The sequence below is a fragment of the Microtus oregoni genome, unplaced genomic scaffold (assembly GCF_018167655.1).
Source record: "Microtus oregoni isolate MIOR12 unplaced genomic scaffold, Mior012 000001F_ref0000356, whole genome shotgun sequence".
NCBI classification, from domain to species: domain Eukaryota; kingdom Metazoa; phylum Chordata; class Mammalia; order Rodentia; family Cricetidae; genus Microtus; species Microtus oregoni.
This window is the reverse complement of record NW_024543060.1, coordinates 49,016,829-49,035,744: the sequence shown is the minus strand read 5'-3', so window position 1 is coordinate 49,035,744 and position 18,916 is coordinate 49,016,829. Positions and strand designations below refer to the sequence as shown.

General features: G+C 44.6%; 1 protein-coding gene across 1 annotated transcript in view; it reads right to left on the bottom strand.

Annotated features, from left to right (window-relative positions):
- Dnajc3 (DnaJ heat shock protein family (Hsp40) member C3) overlaps positions 1-18,916 on the bottom strand; it is a 32,146-nt gene that overhangs the window by 1,171 nt on the left and 12,059 nt on the right. The window contains exons 3-11 of the mRNA XM_041676924.1: positions 16,824-16,948; positions 14,420-14,494; positions 11,126-11,278; positions 8,588-8,769; positions 8,088-8,207; positions 6,129-6,234; positions 4,525-4,645; positions 1,473-1,605; positions 102-250 (exon numbers count right to left, since the gene is read on the bottom strand). Of these exons, the coding sequence (XP_041532858.1) occupies positions 102-250; positions 1,473-1,605; positions 4,525-4,645; positions 6,129-6,234; positions 8,088-8,207; positions 8,588-8,769; positions 11,126-11,278; positions 14,420-14,494; positions 16,824-16,948 (1,164 nt within the window). The remainder of the gene's footprint in view (positions 1-101; positions 251-1,472; positions 1,606-4,524; positions 4,646-6,128; positions 6,235-8,087; positions 8,208-8,587; positions 8,770-11,125; positions 11,279-14,419; positions 14,495-16,823; positions 16,949-18,916) is intronic.

Sequence of the window (18,916 nt, the reverse complement as noted above, 5' to 3'; positions counted from 1 at the left end):
TGTTCTACAGTTCACCTCTGCCCTTGGAGCGGGAAAGGAACAGGAACCATTCATCCCAACGGCACTATTCCAAGAGCAGTAGACGCTGCAGCACAAGGTACCTGGGTCTGAGAGGACTTCTTTAGCAGCTGCTATGTCAATGAACTTTTTCTCTGCCTTTTTCTTTTCCTCTTCATTCTGGAAATTATCCGGATGCCACTGAAGTGCTAGTTTTCGGTAGGCTTTAATGATTTCTTGTTTTTTGGCATTTCTGAAGGATGAAGAAAATTATTTAGCAATTATCAGAAAGGTCCCAACCTACTTTTATTCAAAGAAAACCTCAGAAGAGCTGTGTTGGTAGTCCCCTTGAGCACTCAATCACAGCACTGCAAACACACACTGCAAGCTCTTTGAGTAAGGGATATAGGGAGTGTCACCTGATGATATACAACTCTGTTCTCCTCAAAATTTCAAACATACTGTTCTCGACAGTCAATTTTGCCTTTCTTTCCTTTTTGAGCCCAGGGGGTGGTGGGGACAAACACTGAGAACTGAACCTATTGTGCACACAGCAAACCCACCAACACTGAGCCACAACCTTAGAATATAGTACAGATCTTTACAGATGTCCCTTCTAGATTTCCACAACACCATAGCTTAATTCTTTCTGGGCATAAGAAGATACTCTCACATCAAGATGGTGGTGTACACACCTTCAATCCCAGCAGTACTCTAGAGGCAGAGGCAGAGAGATCTCTGTGGGTATAAGGGCTAGGTCTACATAGTGTCTTCAGGCTAGCCAGGGCTACGCAGCAAGATTCTGCCAATCAAAGCACGCACATGCACACACACACACCTCTGTCAACCCCTTTAGGCCGAGTTTACTTAATATGAGTAAGACCAAAGCTTAAACTTTGGAACAAAAGATGACAGTCTGAAAAATGAATCTTTTTTCGACAAAACTTTTAGGATTTAATGTTATTTTACATGTACGGGTGTCTGCCTGCATGTATGACCATCATGTGTGTAATGACAGAAAGCCAGAAGAAGTCAGACTGGAGTTAGAGACAACTGTGAGCCATCAAGTGCATGCTGAGAGCTGAACCTGGGTCTCTGCTAGAACAAGTGCTCTTCAGCACTGAGCATCTTCCCAGCATGGAGAACGCTCTTATAACACTACAACTTTAACTTTAGGCCCACGGGAGGGCTTTCTTTTCCTTCCTCCTAGCCCAATGAAAATGAATTCAACTCTGCTTTCTCAATCCTTCCAAAAAGTCTAGGCCTAGGACCTATTTCCACCACAGCCTTCCACCATCAACATCTATTAGTGTGTTTGCCTGTAATATACTGAAAACAGTTTATGATGTCAAAGGTTGCTAGAATAATATATAAATGAAACACCATGAGAAAGGGAAGAGAGCCAGGGTAGGACAAAAGGAGCTACAATTAGCTGTAAAGCAGTTGGTTAAATAATACAAACTTCAACAGTTCACCTTTTTACTCCCAAGATTTTGTAATAATCACGCTTCTGTGACTGTTTCAGTAACCGCTGAGCTTTCTCCAAACCTTCCCGGATTTGCTGATCATTTTCGTTGTGTTCCTGAGCAGCTTCATAGTCCTGAATGGCTGTCAAAATATGTTTAGGAAAAGCTGTTAGGGAAATGGCGATTCTACCAGCTTGGTGCTCAGTCCTCATTGCCAGACCCTTCACTCACTGCTGCTTCCAAGAGCCTAAATGGTCCCTTTTTCATAATTTTGTTCAAACTAATTCATAACTGAGGCTCAAGTTCTCACTCCCATTTAGCAGAACTCACTGTGGCTGGCTTAATTACCCACCCTCTCATATTATCTCCCCACACCTACAACGCAATCTTGAAGCCACAAAGAAAACAGAACGCTGGGAAAGAGCACCAACTTCTATGTTTGACAGTTAGGAAGACCCATCACTCAGTGCCGCACTGTGATGAAGCGATCCATCAAAACCAAATACACAGAGCCCTAATCTACAACACAGGCTCTATTACAGAACATCTGGGTCAAGATCAGTGTGGGGTTCATCCTTTCAAAGTCCTCGAGATGAAAATTATTCACGGCTGGGTTTCAGGAACATTCCTTGGTAAGAGGCTTACGAGGGCCTTCAGGACAGCCCTGGGCACTGGGGCTCTGATGAGACTCAGCTGTAGAATAAACTTGACTTGTGTCAATTTATAGGAAAAAGGATTCATATTCTTAAAAGTATCCTGCAGTATAGTCTACCAATCTGGAGTGAGTCCAGTTGTCAGGTGTGGCAGCTGGCACCTTTACCCACTCACTGAGCCATCTCACCGTCCCCAAATGGCAAGTCTTTTAGATCATACTAAGCATTATAGTATGAATGCTTTTCTTCCTATAAGAAGTGTAGAATTATTGTTTCCTATATTCATATAACTTACAAGAAGTAACTGATTTCCCACAAACATATAGTAGCTAAGTAATTTTTGTTAAGTTTCCTCAGATTTCACACTCAGAGGTAATCACGTAAAAAAAGTAAACAAGTCTACCTCACAGCCATAAATCAACAGTCAGGAAACTAAAAGACAGAAATAATATGGTTCTAAATGTACTATTAGCAATTAATTTTCTAACCTCAATCTAAACAAAACCTCATCCAAACCACATTTTTTTTCTGGTGTGTATGAATGTGGCGGGTGGGGCTGAACCCGGAGGCTGCATGCTAGACGCTGCTCTAACCACTGAGCTGCGATCCCTCTCCACCCTCTCACATTCTTAAGGAGCAGTGCTAACAACTGGTCAAGACGAGACATAATCCAGTCTCTTTACGCTCTTCCCAGCACAATGACAAAAATTAAAAAATGAACATCATAGAATTGTAAAGATAAAAATTTTTGACACATTTCTAGGGAAAAAAAAATAAGTAGGTTCTTAACAAAAAAAAAATAACAAAGAGGGGATGGAGGATGGAAACATGAGGGCTCGAGATGGCCGAGTTGGGGGAGGGACAACGAGGGGGAGCAGTGAAAGGGGTATTTGACAGAAGGAGCCATTATGGGGTTAAGGAGAAACCAGGTGCTAGGGAAATTCTCAGCAATCCACAAGCTAAGAGGGTTCCTGAACTGGCCCTTCCCTGTAATAGTTGTCTTAGCCAACACTGGACTCCACATGCTACAATACTGATCAGCCAGGCAAATGTGCTCACCAGTACAATAGTGGTATGAATATTACAGAGGATAACAATCACTCTCTGATGGGTCCACGGGAGTGAATTCATGCCTGGGACTATAAACCTGGTCAAAAGCCCACAGCTAGGGAAGTTGTAGACGCTAGCAAAGAATGCCAAGGTGATCCATAAAGGAACATATGGTCTCCTCCTAGATAGCATACAAAAGATTGCTTTGCTAAATGGATATGTTGTTTAACTGTCTTCTGAAATTGTTTATATTTGTAAATTAATGATGCTGCTAACCTTGGTCAGAGATGCTTCTAAAAGATTCTTAACTAATTAAAATTGAAAAGGAATGACAGCCTTGAGTTGCACGTTTACCACCAGCCATGGCCAAGGCCTGCAGATGTAAGATATAGAGGAAGGAATGCAGGAGCCAGCGGCTGGGGAGGAGTGCTATACACGCTGTCCGCTGCATGGTGACCTGCACACAATCAGCCAGTCAACACTGCAACATGGATGAGGGCAAGGCTCGCAAGCCCTCCCCTCCCCCTAGCTGAGGAGCACCCGACAGTTAATGGCTTGGGGAGGAGAATCCTTTGTTTTCAGGTCTGTGGCCACACACCCACCCATACATATCCACATGCTCATACAAGTAACCTTAATGTGCCACTAAAAAATAAAAATTAAAATGATATGAAATGAGGGGTATGTTTTGGAAAGAAAGGTTCTAGATAGAGTAGCGGGTAAGAGAGGAGAACTGAGGGATGATTCTAGCTAAAACCCATGTGAAGTCATCAAATAAATTAAAAAATTAGCAAGAAATCCCTGTTTAAATGTTCATAAAGTCCTACCAAATATGTGATAAACAAAACCATGCATGTAATGGATTCCGTCTTTCAATAAACACGACTGTGTGCGCCAGCACGGCCTTTCCAAGGTCCTCACATCATCTGTCAGCAAGCTCTCAGTGCGGCCTCAAGTAAGGTAAGCAGCTATTCTAATGTCTGAAGTTGGGGCCACAGGATCATGTTAGACATATGTATTGTGCATACTGTGTATTTATATGCTTAAGAGAGTCATTTGTACAGACATGTCTGGAAAAATAACTGAACAATGATTACCTCTGGATGACAGGAAACCATGGTTCTCAATTCTGCTGTTTGTCTCTCCTAACTGAACTGACTACTGAAACAGTAAAACTGGTTTATGAACTCTTTGCTCAGATGCTATACCTATTATGGTCCAGTAAGAAAGATAATTATCAGTTTTTCAAATTCTTAGCCATTTGCAGATAACTGTGTTCAAAATACATTGCAACTGACGTGTTGATTTCATACAATTTAACCTCTAGATACTGCAAGTCAAGTTCCTTTAAGACTTACCTTCGTCATACATTTCTTCTATTAAATAAGCCTCTGCTCGGTCTTTCAGAGCGTTGACATTGTCAGGTTCCATCTGTAAAACTTCAGAGCATATTCTAATGGCTTCCACAGGCTTCTCATCCTAAAAGTCAACGTAAGAAAAGATGGGCTGGGTGCACTCAGTGAAGCGTGTGCCTATCATGCACAGGCTCCTGAGCTCAATCCTCAGTATCAAAGAATCAATAAAAATAAACACTGTGGCCAGAGAGAGGGCTCAGTGAGTGTGTGCACACAGTGAATGGGCTCAGTGAGTGTGTGCACAAATGAATGGGCTCAGTGAGCGTAAGCACACAGTGAATGGGCTCAGTGAGCGTGAGCACACAGTGAATGGGCTCAGTGAGCGTGAGCACACAGTGAATGGGCTCAGTGAGCGTGTGCACACAGTGAATGGGCTCAGTGAGCGTGTGCACACAGTGAATGGGCTCAGTGAGCGTGAGCACACAGTGAATGGGCTCAGTGAGCGTGACCACACAGTGAATGGGCTCAGTGAGCGTGAGCACACAGTGAATGGGCTCAGTGAGCGTGAGCACACAGTGAATGGGCTCAGTGAGCGTGAGCACACAGTGAATGGGCTCAGTGAGCGTGAGCACACAGTGAATGGGCTCAGTGAGCGTGTGCACACAGTGAATGGGCTCAGTGAGCGTGAGCACACAGTGAATGGGCTCAGTGAGCGTGAGCACACAGTGAATGGGCTCAGTGAGCGTGAGCACACAGTGAATGGGCTCAGTGAGCGTGAGCACACAGTGAATGGGCTCAGTGAGCGTGAGCACACAGTGAATGGGCTCAGTGAGCATGAGCAAACAGTGAATGGGCTCAGTGAGCGTGAGCACACAGCTCAGTGAGCGTGAGCACACAGTGAATGGGCTCAGTGAGCGTGAGCAAACAGTGAATGGGCTCAGTGAGCGTGTGCACACAGTGAATGGGCTCAGTGAGCGAGAGCACACAGTGAATGGGCTCAGCATGAGCACACATGAATGGGCTCAGTGAGCATGAGCACACAGTGAATGGGCTCAGTGAGCGTGAGCAAACAGTGAATGGGCTCAGTGAGTGTGTCCACAAATGAATGGGCTCAGTGAGCGTGAGCACACAGTGATGGGCTCAGTGAGCGTGAGCAAACAGTGAATGGGCTCAGTGAGTGTGTCCACAAATGAATGGGCTCAGTGAGCGTGAGCACACAGTGAATGGGCTCAGTGAGCGTGAGCAAACAGTGAATGGGCTCAGTGAGCGTGTCCACAAATGAATGGGCTCAGTGAGTGTGTCCACAAATGAATGGGCTCAGTGAGCGTGAGCAAACAGTGAATGGGCTCAGTGAGCGTGAGCACACAGTGAATGGGCTCAGTGAGCGTGAGCACACAGTGAATGGGCTCAGTGAGCGTGTGCACACAGTGAATGGGCTCAGTGAGCGTGAGCACACAGTGAATGGGCTCAGTGAGTGTGTGCACACAGTGAATGGGCTCAGTGAGCGTGAGCACACCATGAATGAATAAAAAAGAATTTTGAGGAAGTTAAAATTGGCTGTTATCCATGTGAAGTGTTCACACGTCCTGGAACGAGTCAACTGTTACCTTAGAGAAGCAGTGGCAGATCCTTTCTTTGGAGCGGATTGTATACTCAGCAACACTGGGCTCTGTCTTCATGACAGATTCGTATTTGCTGGTTGCATCTGTGTATCTATGAAATAAGCAACCCGGGAGTAACAATGAAACCGTTTCCAAAGCTGGAGGATCAACCCCTCCTTTCAGGGTGTACTGCATAGTAATCCAGCCGAACTAGCACAAACTCCTGCCCTCAAATACAATGCCTCTAACCTGAGTCCAAGGCCGCCCCTGAAGCCCAGAGATAGGCAAGGGTGCTTGTCAACAGGACTGACTCACATGGTGGAGAGAGCCCATACACTCATTATTCTCCAGGACATGCGCTTGCCTGCACGCACAAATAAATAAAACTATTTAAAGCATGTGGTGGGGCAGGCATGGGGTGGAGAGTTGAAATTAAATGGAGGGACTGCACAGCTTCGAGGAACTCAGCATCCATCCCGAAGTGACACCAGGGACGAAGCTGCTTGAAGGTCACTCATGCACCTCTAAGTCCAGTAAGCGTGGCAGCTCATCTCACTAACTCGAGTGTTCTGTCACCGGCAAATGCCTCTTCATGTCTCCCCAGAAAAATTCACAAAAGAGGGGTGTGTGTGTGTGTGTGTGTGTGTGTGTGTGTGTGCGTGTGTGTTGGGGGCAAAGGGAACAGCACTGGAGAGCAAAGTCAGTGTCTTGCACGTCAATCACTCTGAGCTGTAGCTCCATCCCTAAGGATTTACACACAAGTGGCATTATTCATTGGGTGAGCGTCAATGGGTGGTGGCTGGATAAATAGTGTGGAGAGTAATACCATGGAAATATTAACCAATAAATAGGAAAGATTGAAACAACAAGCTGGATAAAACCCAGAGAACTCTGCTAAAGGGGAAAAGGCTAATCTCAAAAGTTTCCATTTTGTGTTTGCATTTCTTCAATACTCTTGAAATGACAACACCATAGAAACAAAGAATATATTCGTGGTTGTTGGGATCTAGGGAAGGCTACGGACAGAAAGGCAGTGTGGTGTAAGGGACAGCACAGGAGGCTCGTGTCATGAGAGCTACAAGGAGTAGGGAACACAGAGTCTATCTCACAGTAAGCAGTACTGTCTGGAGACACTTCAACTCTCCTGCCCCAGCCTACCAAACCTCTACACCCCAATATCCACACAGACAACTCTGTTTTAAGATGAGAATGTAAATACCTACCACCTCCCCAAGAGCTCCCCTTTTGCTCCTGGCCTTCGCTGCTATAGACTGGATTAAGGGCTCCTCTTTGCTCTGTCCACTCTGAAGCTCTGCTAACACCTCTATACCCCAGCACTTCATATCGACTGTGGTGATATTTGATCATGATCTAACAAAGCTTGCCTGAAGATCAGAGAAGCAATGCTCTGACCAAAGGGGTTCCCATCCTCAGACTGCACTGAGCTCCTGTCTCCTCCCACCTGATATTCCTCTGTACTCAGCCATATTACTCCTGTCTCCACCTTCCCTACTGCTGAGATTACAGGCGTGGGATCCCAAATGCTGAAATCACCTCTGTGTGAGCTCTGTTTCTCTTTTAGACTGGATCAATTTTGTGTAGCCAAGGTGGCCTTGAACTAACAGGGATCTGTCTGCCTTTGTCTCTTTAGTGTTGGGAGTAAGGGTGTGTGCTACCACTGCCTGGCCTTTAGTGGCTTAGCTCTGCACTTCAATCTTCAGACAAGCTTTAGTTTTTTTGTTTAATTTGTATTTTATTTCCTTTTTTATATCACCACAATTGACCTCCCACATTAAGCTATAAACCGGTTTATACTACTAAAAGCTGTAGTCACATTTCTGTGTTCTCAGTACATAGCCCAGTGCCTGGCACACAAAATAGGAAACACCCGAAATAGCACTGAGCTGCTAGTGGGGTACCGTGCAGTCGCTTCCACGGTGTCTGTCCAACAGGTCAGGCTCTTACCTGCCGTCTTTTATCAGTTCTTCAGCTGACTCGATCAGCTTATTCAGTTTCTTCACTTGCTTATAGTGTGCAAAGCACCTTTTATGATCCTGGTCAAGTTTCAGACACTCACGGACTTCGCTGCTCACATAGTTTAAAAAAAAGAAATACTCCAAGTCAAAATAATCCTTAAATACTTTTCTGCATTAAGTAATCAACATTAACGTATTTTTGTAATAATGAAAACATGCTGACTTTTACTATACACATTTACATATGATATCATATCATAAAAACAACAATTCAAATGGCATGAAGCTACACATTAAACACTGTTTCGGTAAGTAAAACAGCAATGTCACTTTAGTAAGACTAATTCTTGAAAATAAGCTGTAGAATTTATATAATACATTAGTGATAACATAGTTTATTTAAATGGGTATAGATATTTTAAAAAGTCCTATGTATTAACATAATATGAAACTGTCAAAAAACTAGATGAGGCTGTCGCAGGGGCTGACCTGAGGGAGAGCTCGTGGTCCCCGAGGTGATAGTAGAGCGTGCTGATTTTGTAGAACGCCTCCGTGTTGTCATGCTTCAGTTTTGAAGCAGCCTTTAAGTCACTGATGGCTTTCCTAGGTTCTCCTTCCTTTATAAAACATTCAGCTCGAAGTTCGCGTAATTCTGCATCCCAAACACAAACCTTGAGAAACAAAAGAACTAGACTTTAAGAAACATAAAGTGTGTGCTCGATTCTTGCATCCCACACATTCCATCCATACATTCACAAACATAAACACCTCAGTTAATGTGATTAAAGTCGGTATTTTATAAATGGTGTTTAAAACCCTGCTATAATTAAAAGTGGAAAACAGAAGGTGATAACTTCCTGAGGGTGCCTTAAATCCTGAGGGAGGAGAAAATACACAAAAGCGAGTTTTTCTTCCCCAGATTATAGAATTTTTAAACTCTGAATACACAAAAACATAGCACTCGCACACTGAGTTCCAGCCAAGCTCGAAATGCACAAGGAAACCCTTTCTCAAAACCTGAGACAACAAAACCATGGCATTTACTAGTAGAGGGTTATTCCCACTGACACATTGGATGAGAATATTCAGATGTTTATGCAACAATTATAATTTCTATAAGAAAAGAAAGCCGAGGTTCTTTTTCGTAATTCTTGCTTGATTTTGTTTTTTGAGACAGGATATCGTGTATACTAAGCTGGTCTTCAACACCCTATTAGCTCAGGATGGCTTCGAACTCTTGATCCTCTTCCTGCCCTACTTCCTGAGTGTAGCGATTTCGGGTGTTACTGCCGTACAAGGTGTCAAATACAAGACTGTGTGAATGAATGCTGTGCAAAGGCTCACCAACTGAACCTGAAACCTTAGTTCCCAACTAGCAAAATACATACTGCACTGTAAAATACTACATCCTTGCTTCCTTGATATTAAATCCTCATTTTAAAAAAAATAACATGGAAGACTTCACCATTCCTATTTTAGGAAGTCTATCACACTCATTAAACACAGTAGATTCTTCTAAACAGATACCCCAAGTTCACAAAGAGGGCCTGTTTTGTTTTTCTCCGAGTCTCTAACACTGTGTCAATAATGTTTTATATATATATATATATATAAATATAAATAATACTAACGAGCTAGGCCCAAATGGGCAGTTCTAGCAGTAAGAAAGTAAAAATTAGTTTTTTGTTCCCTTAATAAAGTATCAATAAAATAATTTAGTACAGCAAGATTGCATGATTTCCTGTATATAATTATCAAATATGAGCCAGCAAGATATTTTAGTAGGTGAAGATGTTTGCATACAAACCTAGTGACTAAGCCACAGAACCCACAAATAGGAGGGAGAAGCACTGACTCCACAGAATTAGTGTATGGCCTCTGCAGTTGCATCACACACACACCATCACACACACCCACCTTCAAACACACAATCACACACACACCCACCTTCACACACACACACACACACCATCACAGCACACACACACCATCACAGCACACACACACACACACCATCACAGCACACACACACCATCACAGCACACACACCATCACAGCACACACACACCATCACAGCACACACACACCATCACAGCACACACACACCATCACAGCACACACACCATCACAGCACACACACACACACACACACCATCACAGCACACACACCATCACAGCACACACACACACCATCACAGCACACACACACCATCACATACACACACCATCACAGCACACACACACACCATCACAGCACACACACACACCATCACAGCACACACACACCATCACACAACTGCATCACAGCACACACACATCACCATACACACACACTCATAATTTTTAAATTATCAAGTGAATGCCTATTTTCCATAAATCACATATTTCTTGCCAATATTAAACTGTAAGAATGGTAATTATGTTGATTACTTCCATTTAGACTTTCTTCTGAAATCACCTGCCATTAAATCCTCCTGGGCAAGGAGATCCTAACCTAATGCTTCCTATTAGAACCCTCTGTATCCTAGCACTTTCTCTGCTTTCTCTTCTAGAAACTTCTCAATTTAAGTGTTTCTCTTTCTTTCAAAGACCATCTTTCCTTTCTCTTTAAGTAATTCATCTTTTACCCATTGTCTAACATGGTGCGCTCCAAAATTAAAAGGGGGGGGGGGCAAAGGCAAACAGTGGGTGAAAATACATAATTCTCACGGCACAACTTTAATCTCAGCACTTGGCAGGCAGAGTAAGGCAGATCTCAGTGAGTTCAAGACCAGCCTGGTGTACATAGAGAGTTCCAGGTCAGGTAGAGCTACATATAAGACTCTGTTTAAAAAAAACAACAAGAATGTAGTCTCACTTCACAGCACACCAACATGTACTAAGTACCTTCAACTGCAAATCTCCACGACCAGCCCAAGGACCAGCCTGTGTCCTACCCTGGTTTGGGCAGCTTATAAACACGGAGTTTCTCCAGTACGCCTAACTCTAAGAGCAGTGCCGGGCTCCCACTCTGGAGCCGAGACTCACCTCCAGGATCTTATCAAGGAAGGTTATAGCAGCGGAGTAGTCGGCGCTCTCGAAAGCCGCGAGCGCTTGCGAGCGTAAGCGCTGCATTTCATCGGATTTTACGAGCTGAGACTGGGCTTCCTTCTCTTCATTTTCACTGGGGCTAGATTTGAGCTACAAGCAAAACAACAAATAAAGTTTTCCTCTCTTAAATCCAGATCTGAACATTCTAAACACCATGGCGCGGACACCGCCCAGGAGAGCCAGTCCCACCGCCCCCACAGTTCTGACTGACAAAATACAGATTTGGGTTGTTCATTACACAGCTGCAGGCAACAAACAGGGATAGCATGAAGAGAAGTTTTGCCATTCCTCAGTGACAAAGCCATGAATATCTCCATACTGTTCTAAACATTACCGTGTACTATGTTTGTGCTGGGCCTGCATGGCACAGTACAAATGCTGAAGGAGTCCATGCTTTCCTCCAGCATCTGGCCCCGAGGCTGAGCGTGGTCAGGCCCAGAGTCATCTCCTCAGCCTTTCATGGTTACATTACAATAGAGCCTAAATGAGCAAGTTACTTCCCCAAATCCTGAATTCAATGCTTTTCTACATGCTGTGTGCATTTTCTCTGACAACAAGACAGCCACACAAACCTGGGCATGGCAAGCATTCCCAAACGTGACAGTCGGCAGACATTATTAAAAGTCGAGTTCCTTCTCAGCGCTGGTGACTGGACCCAGGGCTTCACTTGCGCTAAGCATGTGCTCCACCCTGAACCCTACTCCTAACCTTTGTGACCACGCTGACAGAAACATAAAATCACAGAGAGGGAGCTGCGTGTAGCCAGGGATGGAATTCCGTCCTTCAAATGTGCCATCCTAGGGTCGGTCCCCAGCTTTGGAAACTGAATATACACAATGAGGACAGGGTACAAAATACAATACATGCTTTCAGGAAAAAATCTGCTTCTCCTTGAATTATACATCGGCCAACTTTAAAATGTGGATATTTTCTATTAAAGTCAGTTACAGCAATTAAAGTATCTAAATTTGACCCGTAATAACATTGTAATTTAGTGGAGTCCCACATGTTTATTTGCATAGTCTGAATTTTTAGGTTATGCATACACCAAATAAAAGGTGACGGACATGCTGGAGAGAAATTATAAACCATATTATCAGATAATACCCAAGTTATATCACTAACTTACAGAACTTAAAAGCAAGAACACCCATAAGTAAACAGGCAAAAAAAAAGTACTTGAAAATGAAGACATCGCAAGCAGAGAGAGAAAACTCAGTTAACACAGCAAGCAAAAAGTGGGGTGTCTGTTGTACACAGAAAAGGAACCCTACAGGCAGAAATGTATTTTAGGAAACAGTATGTAGGTTTTGAAAACGGTTAAAAATACAACTACTATATGACCTAGTAATCTTCTCCCTGGACTGTACACTGTAATGTCCAGGGCAGTGCTATTCACAACAGGCACAGAATCAACTTGCGCAGCCACTACTACTAGCTTAGCCCTGGGATGGCCCCACTGTTGCGTTCATTACCATTTCCCTAAGTCTGAATCCTTCCCAACTGGTATGTATGTACTCCGTCACTACTAATGGAGTTTATTAAATAAATTACCAAAGATTTATACTTGATTTTAAAATGAAATTGCAATTGACTGTTATTTACCAAATATCTAATTTCTACCACAATCAAAATGCAGGTTTTCTTTATATACTGTTGGTAAGAAGGCAATTAGTACAGCCACTGTGGAAAATGGTTCGAAGGTCTCCCAAAGGCTAAAAATGACCTAAATATGATCCTGCTATACTACCTGAGTAGTATTTGAAGGACAAGAGGTCAACACACACAGATACCTGCATGCCCATGTCTGCTGTGACATGCCCAGATAGTCACACAAAAGATGAACAGTTAAAAAACACATGGCATATATTCACACCATTATAAACCAATGGAGTATTACTCAATCACAAGGAAGGAGGCCATGTTATTTGCAGAAAAATTGGATGGAACTAGAGATTACACACTGCGGAGACTGGCTGCCCAGAAGACCCTAAGATCAGCCTCTTTCCACTCCCCCAGCACTGAGTACAGTGCACAATGTCAAGGCCAGCTTTTACAGCAGTGCCAGGTCCTCGTACTTGAACAAGCTCTTCACCCATTTGAACATCTCCTCAGCCCCAAGAGTTCATTCTTGATGTAAAAAGAAACAAGCACATGCCACACATTAGTATACAGTCTGCCTTTCTCTTGAATAAATGGTAAAATGAACTGCTTGAAAATCAATCCCTGAGTCACTGTTAGCAGGTATTTGCTTGTGTGCCTATCTCATATACATGTATAACCCAGGAGCATGTTTCAGAGGACATGTCTAGATTCTCATGCAGTTAAAGTAAGCAGCCTATATCTGAATCAGGACTTATGTAGCAATTGCGTGCATTTTATCTTCCGACTGTTGTAGCACGGATCCTAGTTGGTCTTAATTAATCAAAACCCAGAGTCAGATATGGGGGTTAAAGCTGAAGATCAGAGAACAGAGCAGTAAGCCACTAGAGAGATCTTATACCTTTGCCAATGCTCAGACCACAGGGGCAATCCTGTCCTCACACTGCCTAGACTGCACTGTGCCTCTAGCAAACCTCAGAGTGCACTGAGCTCTTGCCTCCTCCTCCTCCTTCTATTCCTCTCTCCACCCAGCCATATTCCTCCTGTCTCCATCTCCCCAGTGCTAGGATTAAAGACATGGGGTCCCAAGTACTGGGACCACTGATGTGTGAGCTCTTTTTCTCTTAGACAGATTCAATCTCATATAGCCCAGGGTGGCCTTGAGTCCTGGGTTTAAAGGTGTGTGCCACCACTCCCTGGCCTCTAGTGGCTTAGCTCTGCACTCTGATCTTCAGGCAAGCTTTGTTTGCTAAAACACAAATAAAATATCTCTATACAGTGTTAATATATTCTTTGATGCCAGCTACTAAATATTTATTTAAGAACTATGGGCCGGGCGGTGGTGGTGCACGCCTCTAATCCCAGCACTCAGGAGGCAAAAGCAGGCAGATCTCTGGGAGTTCGAGGCCAGCCTGGTCTAAATGAGCTAGTTCTGGGACAGGCACCAAAGCTACAGAGATACCTTGTCTCAAAAAAAAAAAAAAAAAAAAAAAACCTACTATGATTCCTGTGTGTGTGTGTGTGTGTGTGTGTGTGTGTGTTAGCCATAAAACTAATATAAAGTAGCTTATTACAAAGGAAAATCAATTCTGTACATTGCCCAGTAACCCCTTTGGGCCAGGCACTTACCACTTTCTTAAAATCCTCTTCTGCTTCATCGAGCTTTCCTTGTTTGAGCAGTAAGTGGCCTCTCTGTAACCTCGCCTAGGGGAAGAAGGAGGACTGTGTGAGCACTATGGATGTCTAAATTTGCTTTTAAATAGAAAGGACAAAACTACAAGTTGTAATCAAGTTACTAATATTCATTTCTTCAGTGTTTGTTTGACTCAGCACGGAGACTAATTCCTATAGCTTCAGAATGTGTACAATTTTTATTAAAATATTTTTCTCTAAAAATATGTTTTGTTGGGGCTGGAGAAATGGCTCAGTGGTTAAGGGCACTGACTGCTCTTCCAGAGGACCCGGGTTCAATTCCCAGCACCCACATGGCAGCTCACAACTGTCTGAAGATCCAGTTGCAGGGGATCTGACACCTTCACACCAATGCACATAAAATAAAGTTAAATAAACCATAAAAAAAAAATATTAATAAAAAAAAAAAAATATGTTTTGTTCAACCCAAAGAAATCATAATCAAAGGGTTTTTTCAGGAGGGGGGGCTCTTTTGCTTGTTTAAGATATAAGGTTTCTTTTGAGAATGACAAGGATGTCCTGGAACTAGACAATGGTACTGACTGTAGCAGCTAAAAACTAAGAACTACTCAACTCTTCAACATGAATTATATCCATATTTTGAAATGATGCTGGGTACAGACACAGGGACCCTAAAGATAAATGGTACAGGGTTCTACCTTCAGGCAACATTCCAGGCCCTGTATATTAATTTTAAAAAATACTTTTTGACATCATACTAACTCTTTCCACTAAAAGTTGCAGTGGGACTGTCAAAGCTCCAGAAGTAGGTTTTCTTTTCATTAGCCCTTCAAGGTAAATATTTACTATAAACAGAATACTGTCTCCCTCCTTCATGTCTGACTGTCCTCTTCCAATACATATGGTCCTAGCTCTTCAACTCACACCTCTCTGAGGACGATATAACCACACAGACAACCCAAAGTTATATATTACTTTTACAGAACATAAAATTTCCCTATTCCTCTATTAGCTACATCCACACAAAAAAAGGACAACTAAGGCCATTTCGGCCAGCTGATAACTAACCACAATGCTAAGAAAGTGGGTTCCACAGCCTTGTGAGAGGCTGTGCTCCACTGTCAAGTCATGAAGTCAACAAAAATACGACAGCTGGAAATCCCACCTTAAAATAATAATATAGCAATATTTCACATCAAACACGTACTACATAGTCAGCTCAAATCCTTTTAGGAATATAGCAAATTACAAATAATGGTGACAAAATTAATTGATTGATTAATTAATATGCACAGCCCACATATGTATTCCACTGATGAGAGTCTCATAGTGAAATAGTTCACGTGTTAACTGTGTGATCCTCAGCAGGGGTTGTCACTTTAGGAAGTGGGGCCTACCTAAAAGAAGCAGGGTACAGGGGGTGCATCCTTGGGTTGGGGGCCATAGCCTATCCTGGCTAAAGTGTATTCTCCTCTGCTTCCTGTTTGCCATGAACTAAGTGACTTCCTCTTCCATGTGCCCCACTGCTGTGGCGGCCCCGTTCATCACAGGCCCCCAATCAAGGAGCGTGCACTGCATCCTGAAGGTTCTGAAACCACAAGTTAAAACCAATCTCTCTTGTTTATCTTAGCTGTGTTGTCGCATTGATCAAACTAAAGGAATGCCCATACAGCCTATGACAGCCCTAAAATGATGTGCCTGACATCAGGACTTTACAGTAAGCTACTCTACCTCCGCAGCTTATGCACTGACTCTGGGGAGAACCATACTAACATGCTTGGGATCCACAAAAACACCCCTTAAATGGACCCCCTCCTCATGCTCCCCCTCATGCGTAAACGTCATTTCAGCACCGGGTCTCTCACTCGTCCCTACATTCAACCTCCAAACTGAGCTGATACTGTCAGGCTTCTGAAGGGAAACAAATCACCTAGTAAACCCTGCCATTCTCCATACACACCTCTTTTGGTTTTCTTGAGACAGGACACACTCTACCTAGCCCTGACTGTCCTGGAACTATCCTTGAACTCAGACATACACATGCCTCTGTCTCCCACAGCCTCTGCCTACCATAGGCTGGGTTAAGCAGCAAGCACACCCAGCCTCCATACAGACTGTTAATTCCGAGAACTTTGCTGTTACTGCTATAGTACTCAAGCAGACCTCAAGACCCCTGGGCTCCAGGGGTTCTCTTGCCTTCATCTCCCGTCTGGAACTACAGTTGTGTGCCACTATGAGGAACAAGTGTAGGAAGTTTGATCTCATTTTCCTCTCCACACGACAGCTCTGGAATGCTCTCGCAATGCCTATGGTGCCAATACTCCCTGCAGGAGACAGATGACCTCTTCCCGTTTCCCTTAACAAGTTCAGGTGCACTTACTGCAGTGAAATCCATCTTCAGTTCAATCACTTTAGTTAAGTCAGGCAGTGCTGCTTTGGATTTTCCCATCGCTAAGAAGACAGTAGCTCTCCGATAGTATGCTATATAGTTATCAGGGTCACCATCTGAAAATTAAAGTAGTGTTAGCTTTCTGTAATCCACCTGAGAAGATCACAGCTTACAATCTTATTAAATATGGCAATAGACATGGCAGTGGACAACTTCAATCTCGGCACTTGGGAGGCAGGGGCAGGCGAGTCTAAGGACAGGCTCGTCAATACAGTAAATTCAAGTCAAGCCAGGGCTACACAGACTCTCTGTGAAGACAATAATAAATACAAGAATGGCATTAAAACTCAGAGTGTGGGACACAGCCGAGTGGCACTGTGCTTAGGTCAGTGCAGCACATGGCGTTCCTGAAGGGAGGGACCCAGAGAGAACACAGCTCCAGCCTTCCCTTTGGCATGGCCTATGCACCTCCTCTCTTTGGTTATGTATCTGTACCCTCTGAAAGATCCTCTGTCCTAAACCAGAGAAGTGGCTTAGAGCCGTTCCAGCAAGCTAACTCCATGGGACCCTTGGTTTATACTTGGTAGATCTGAGGTTTCAGACTGGCATCTAAAGTGGGCAGCAGTTTTGCTCAAAACCTATGAGTTTTTAAGCTGCTACATGAAGCAGAGTTTCTTAAAAAACAGTGACTATGGTAGGCTGGGAGGTTCAGCAAGTAAGCCACTGCCACACAGACATGGCCCCCCAAGGCCTGTCACATGACCACACAGACATGGCCCCCCAAGGCCTGTCACATGACCACACAGACATGGGGCCCCCCAAGGCCTGTCACATGACCACACAGACATGGCCCCCCAAGGCCTGTCACATGACCACACAGACATGGCCCCCCGAAGGCCTGTCACATGACCACACAGACATGGCCCCCCAAGGCCTGTCACATGACCACACAGACATGGGGCCCCCCAAGGCCTGTCACATGACCACACAGACATGGGGCCCCCCAAGGCCTGTCACATGACCACACAGACATGGGGCCCCCCAAGGCCTGTCACATGACCACACAGACATGGGGCCCCCCAAGGCCTGTCACATGACCACACAGACATGGCCCCCCAAGGCCTGTCACATGACCACACAGACATGGGGCCCCCCAAGGCCTGTCACATGACCACACAGACATGGGGCCCCCCAAGGCCTGTCACATGACCACACAGACATGGGGCCCCCCAAGGCCTGTCACATGACCACACAGACATGGGCCCCCAAGGCCTGTCACATGACCACACAGACATGGGGCCCCCCCAAGGCCTGTCACATGACCACACAGACATGGGGCCCCCCAAGGCCTGTCACATGACCACACAGACATGGCCCCCCAAGGCCTGTCACATGACCACACACATACCACCCCCCCAAGGCCTGTCACATGACCACACAGACATGGGGCCCCCCAAGGCCTGTCACATGACCACACAGACATGGCCCCCCAAGGCCTGTCACATGACCACACAGATACCACCCCCCCAAGGCCTGTCACATGACCACACAGACATGGGGCCCCCCCGAAGGCCTGTCACATGACCACACAGACATGGCCCCCCAAGGCCTGTCACATGACCACACAGATACCACCCCCCCAAGGCCTGTCACATGACCACACAGACATGGGGCCCCCCGAAGGCCTGTCACATGACCACACAGACATGGCCCCCCAAGGCCTGTCACATGACCACACAGATACCACCCCCCCAAGGCCTGTCACATGACCACACACTGTACTTTGTTGAAAATAAACTACCCGACTTGTCAAGATGACTAACCACTCTGCACAAATCCAAGTGAGAAATGAATAAAAGGGTACCTAAGAAAAGTCAATGTCAAAAGACCTAGGTTAAAACCTAGGCAGAAACGTCTTGGAAGGTGCTTTAAGCTGGGCAAGGCTGCAGACCACATTTAATTCCAGCCTTCAGAGGGCAGAGGCAGGAACAGCTCTGTGAGCTCAAGGCCACGTCGTGACTGAGTGAGCACTAAGCTAACAAAGACTGCAAACTGAGATTCCATCTCAGAGAGAGAACGAGAAT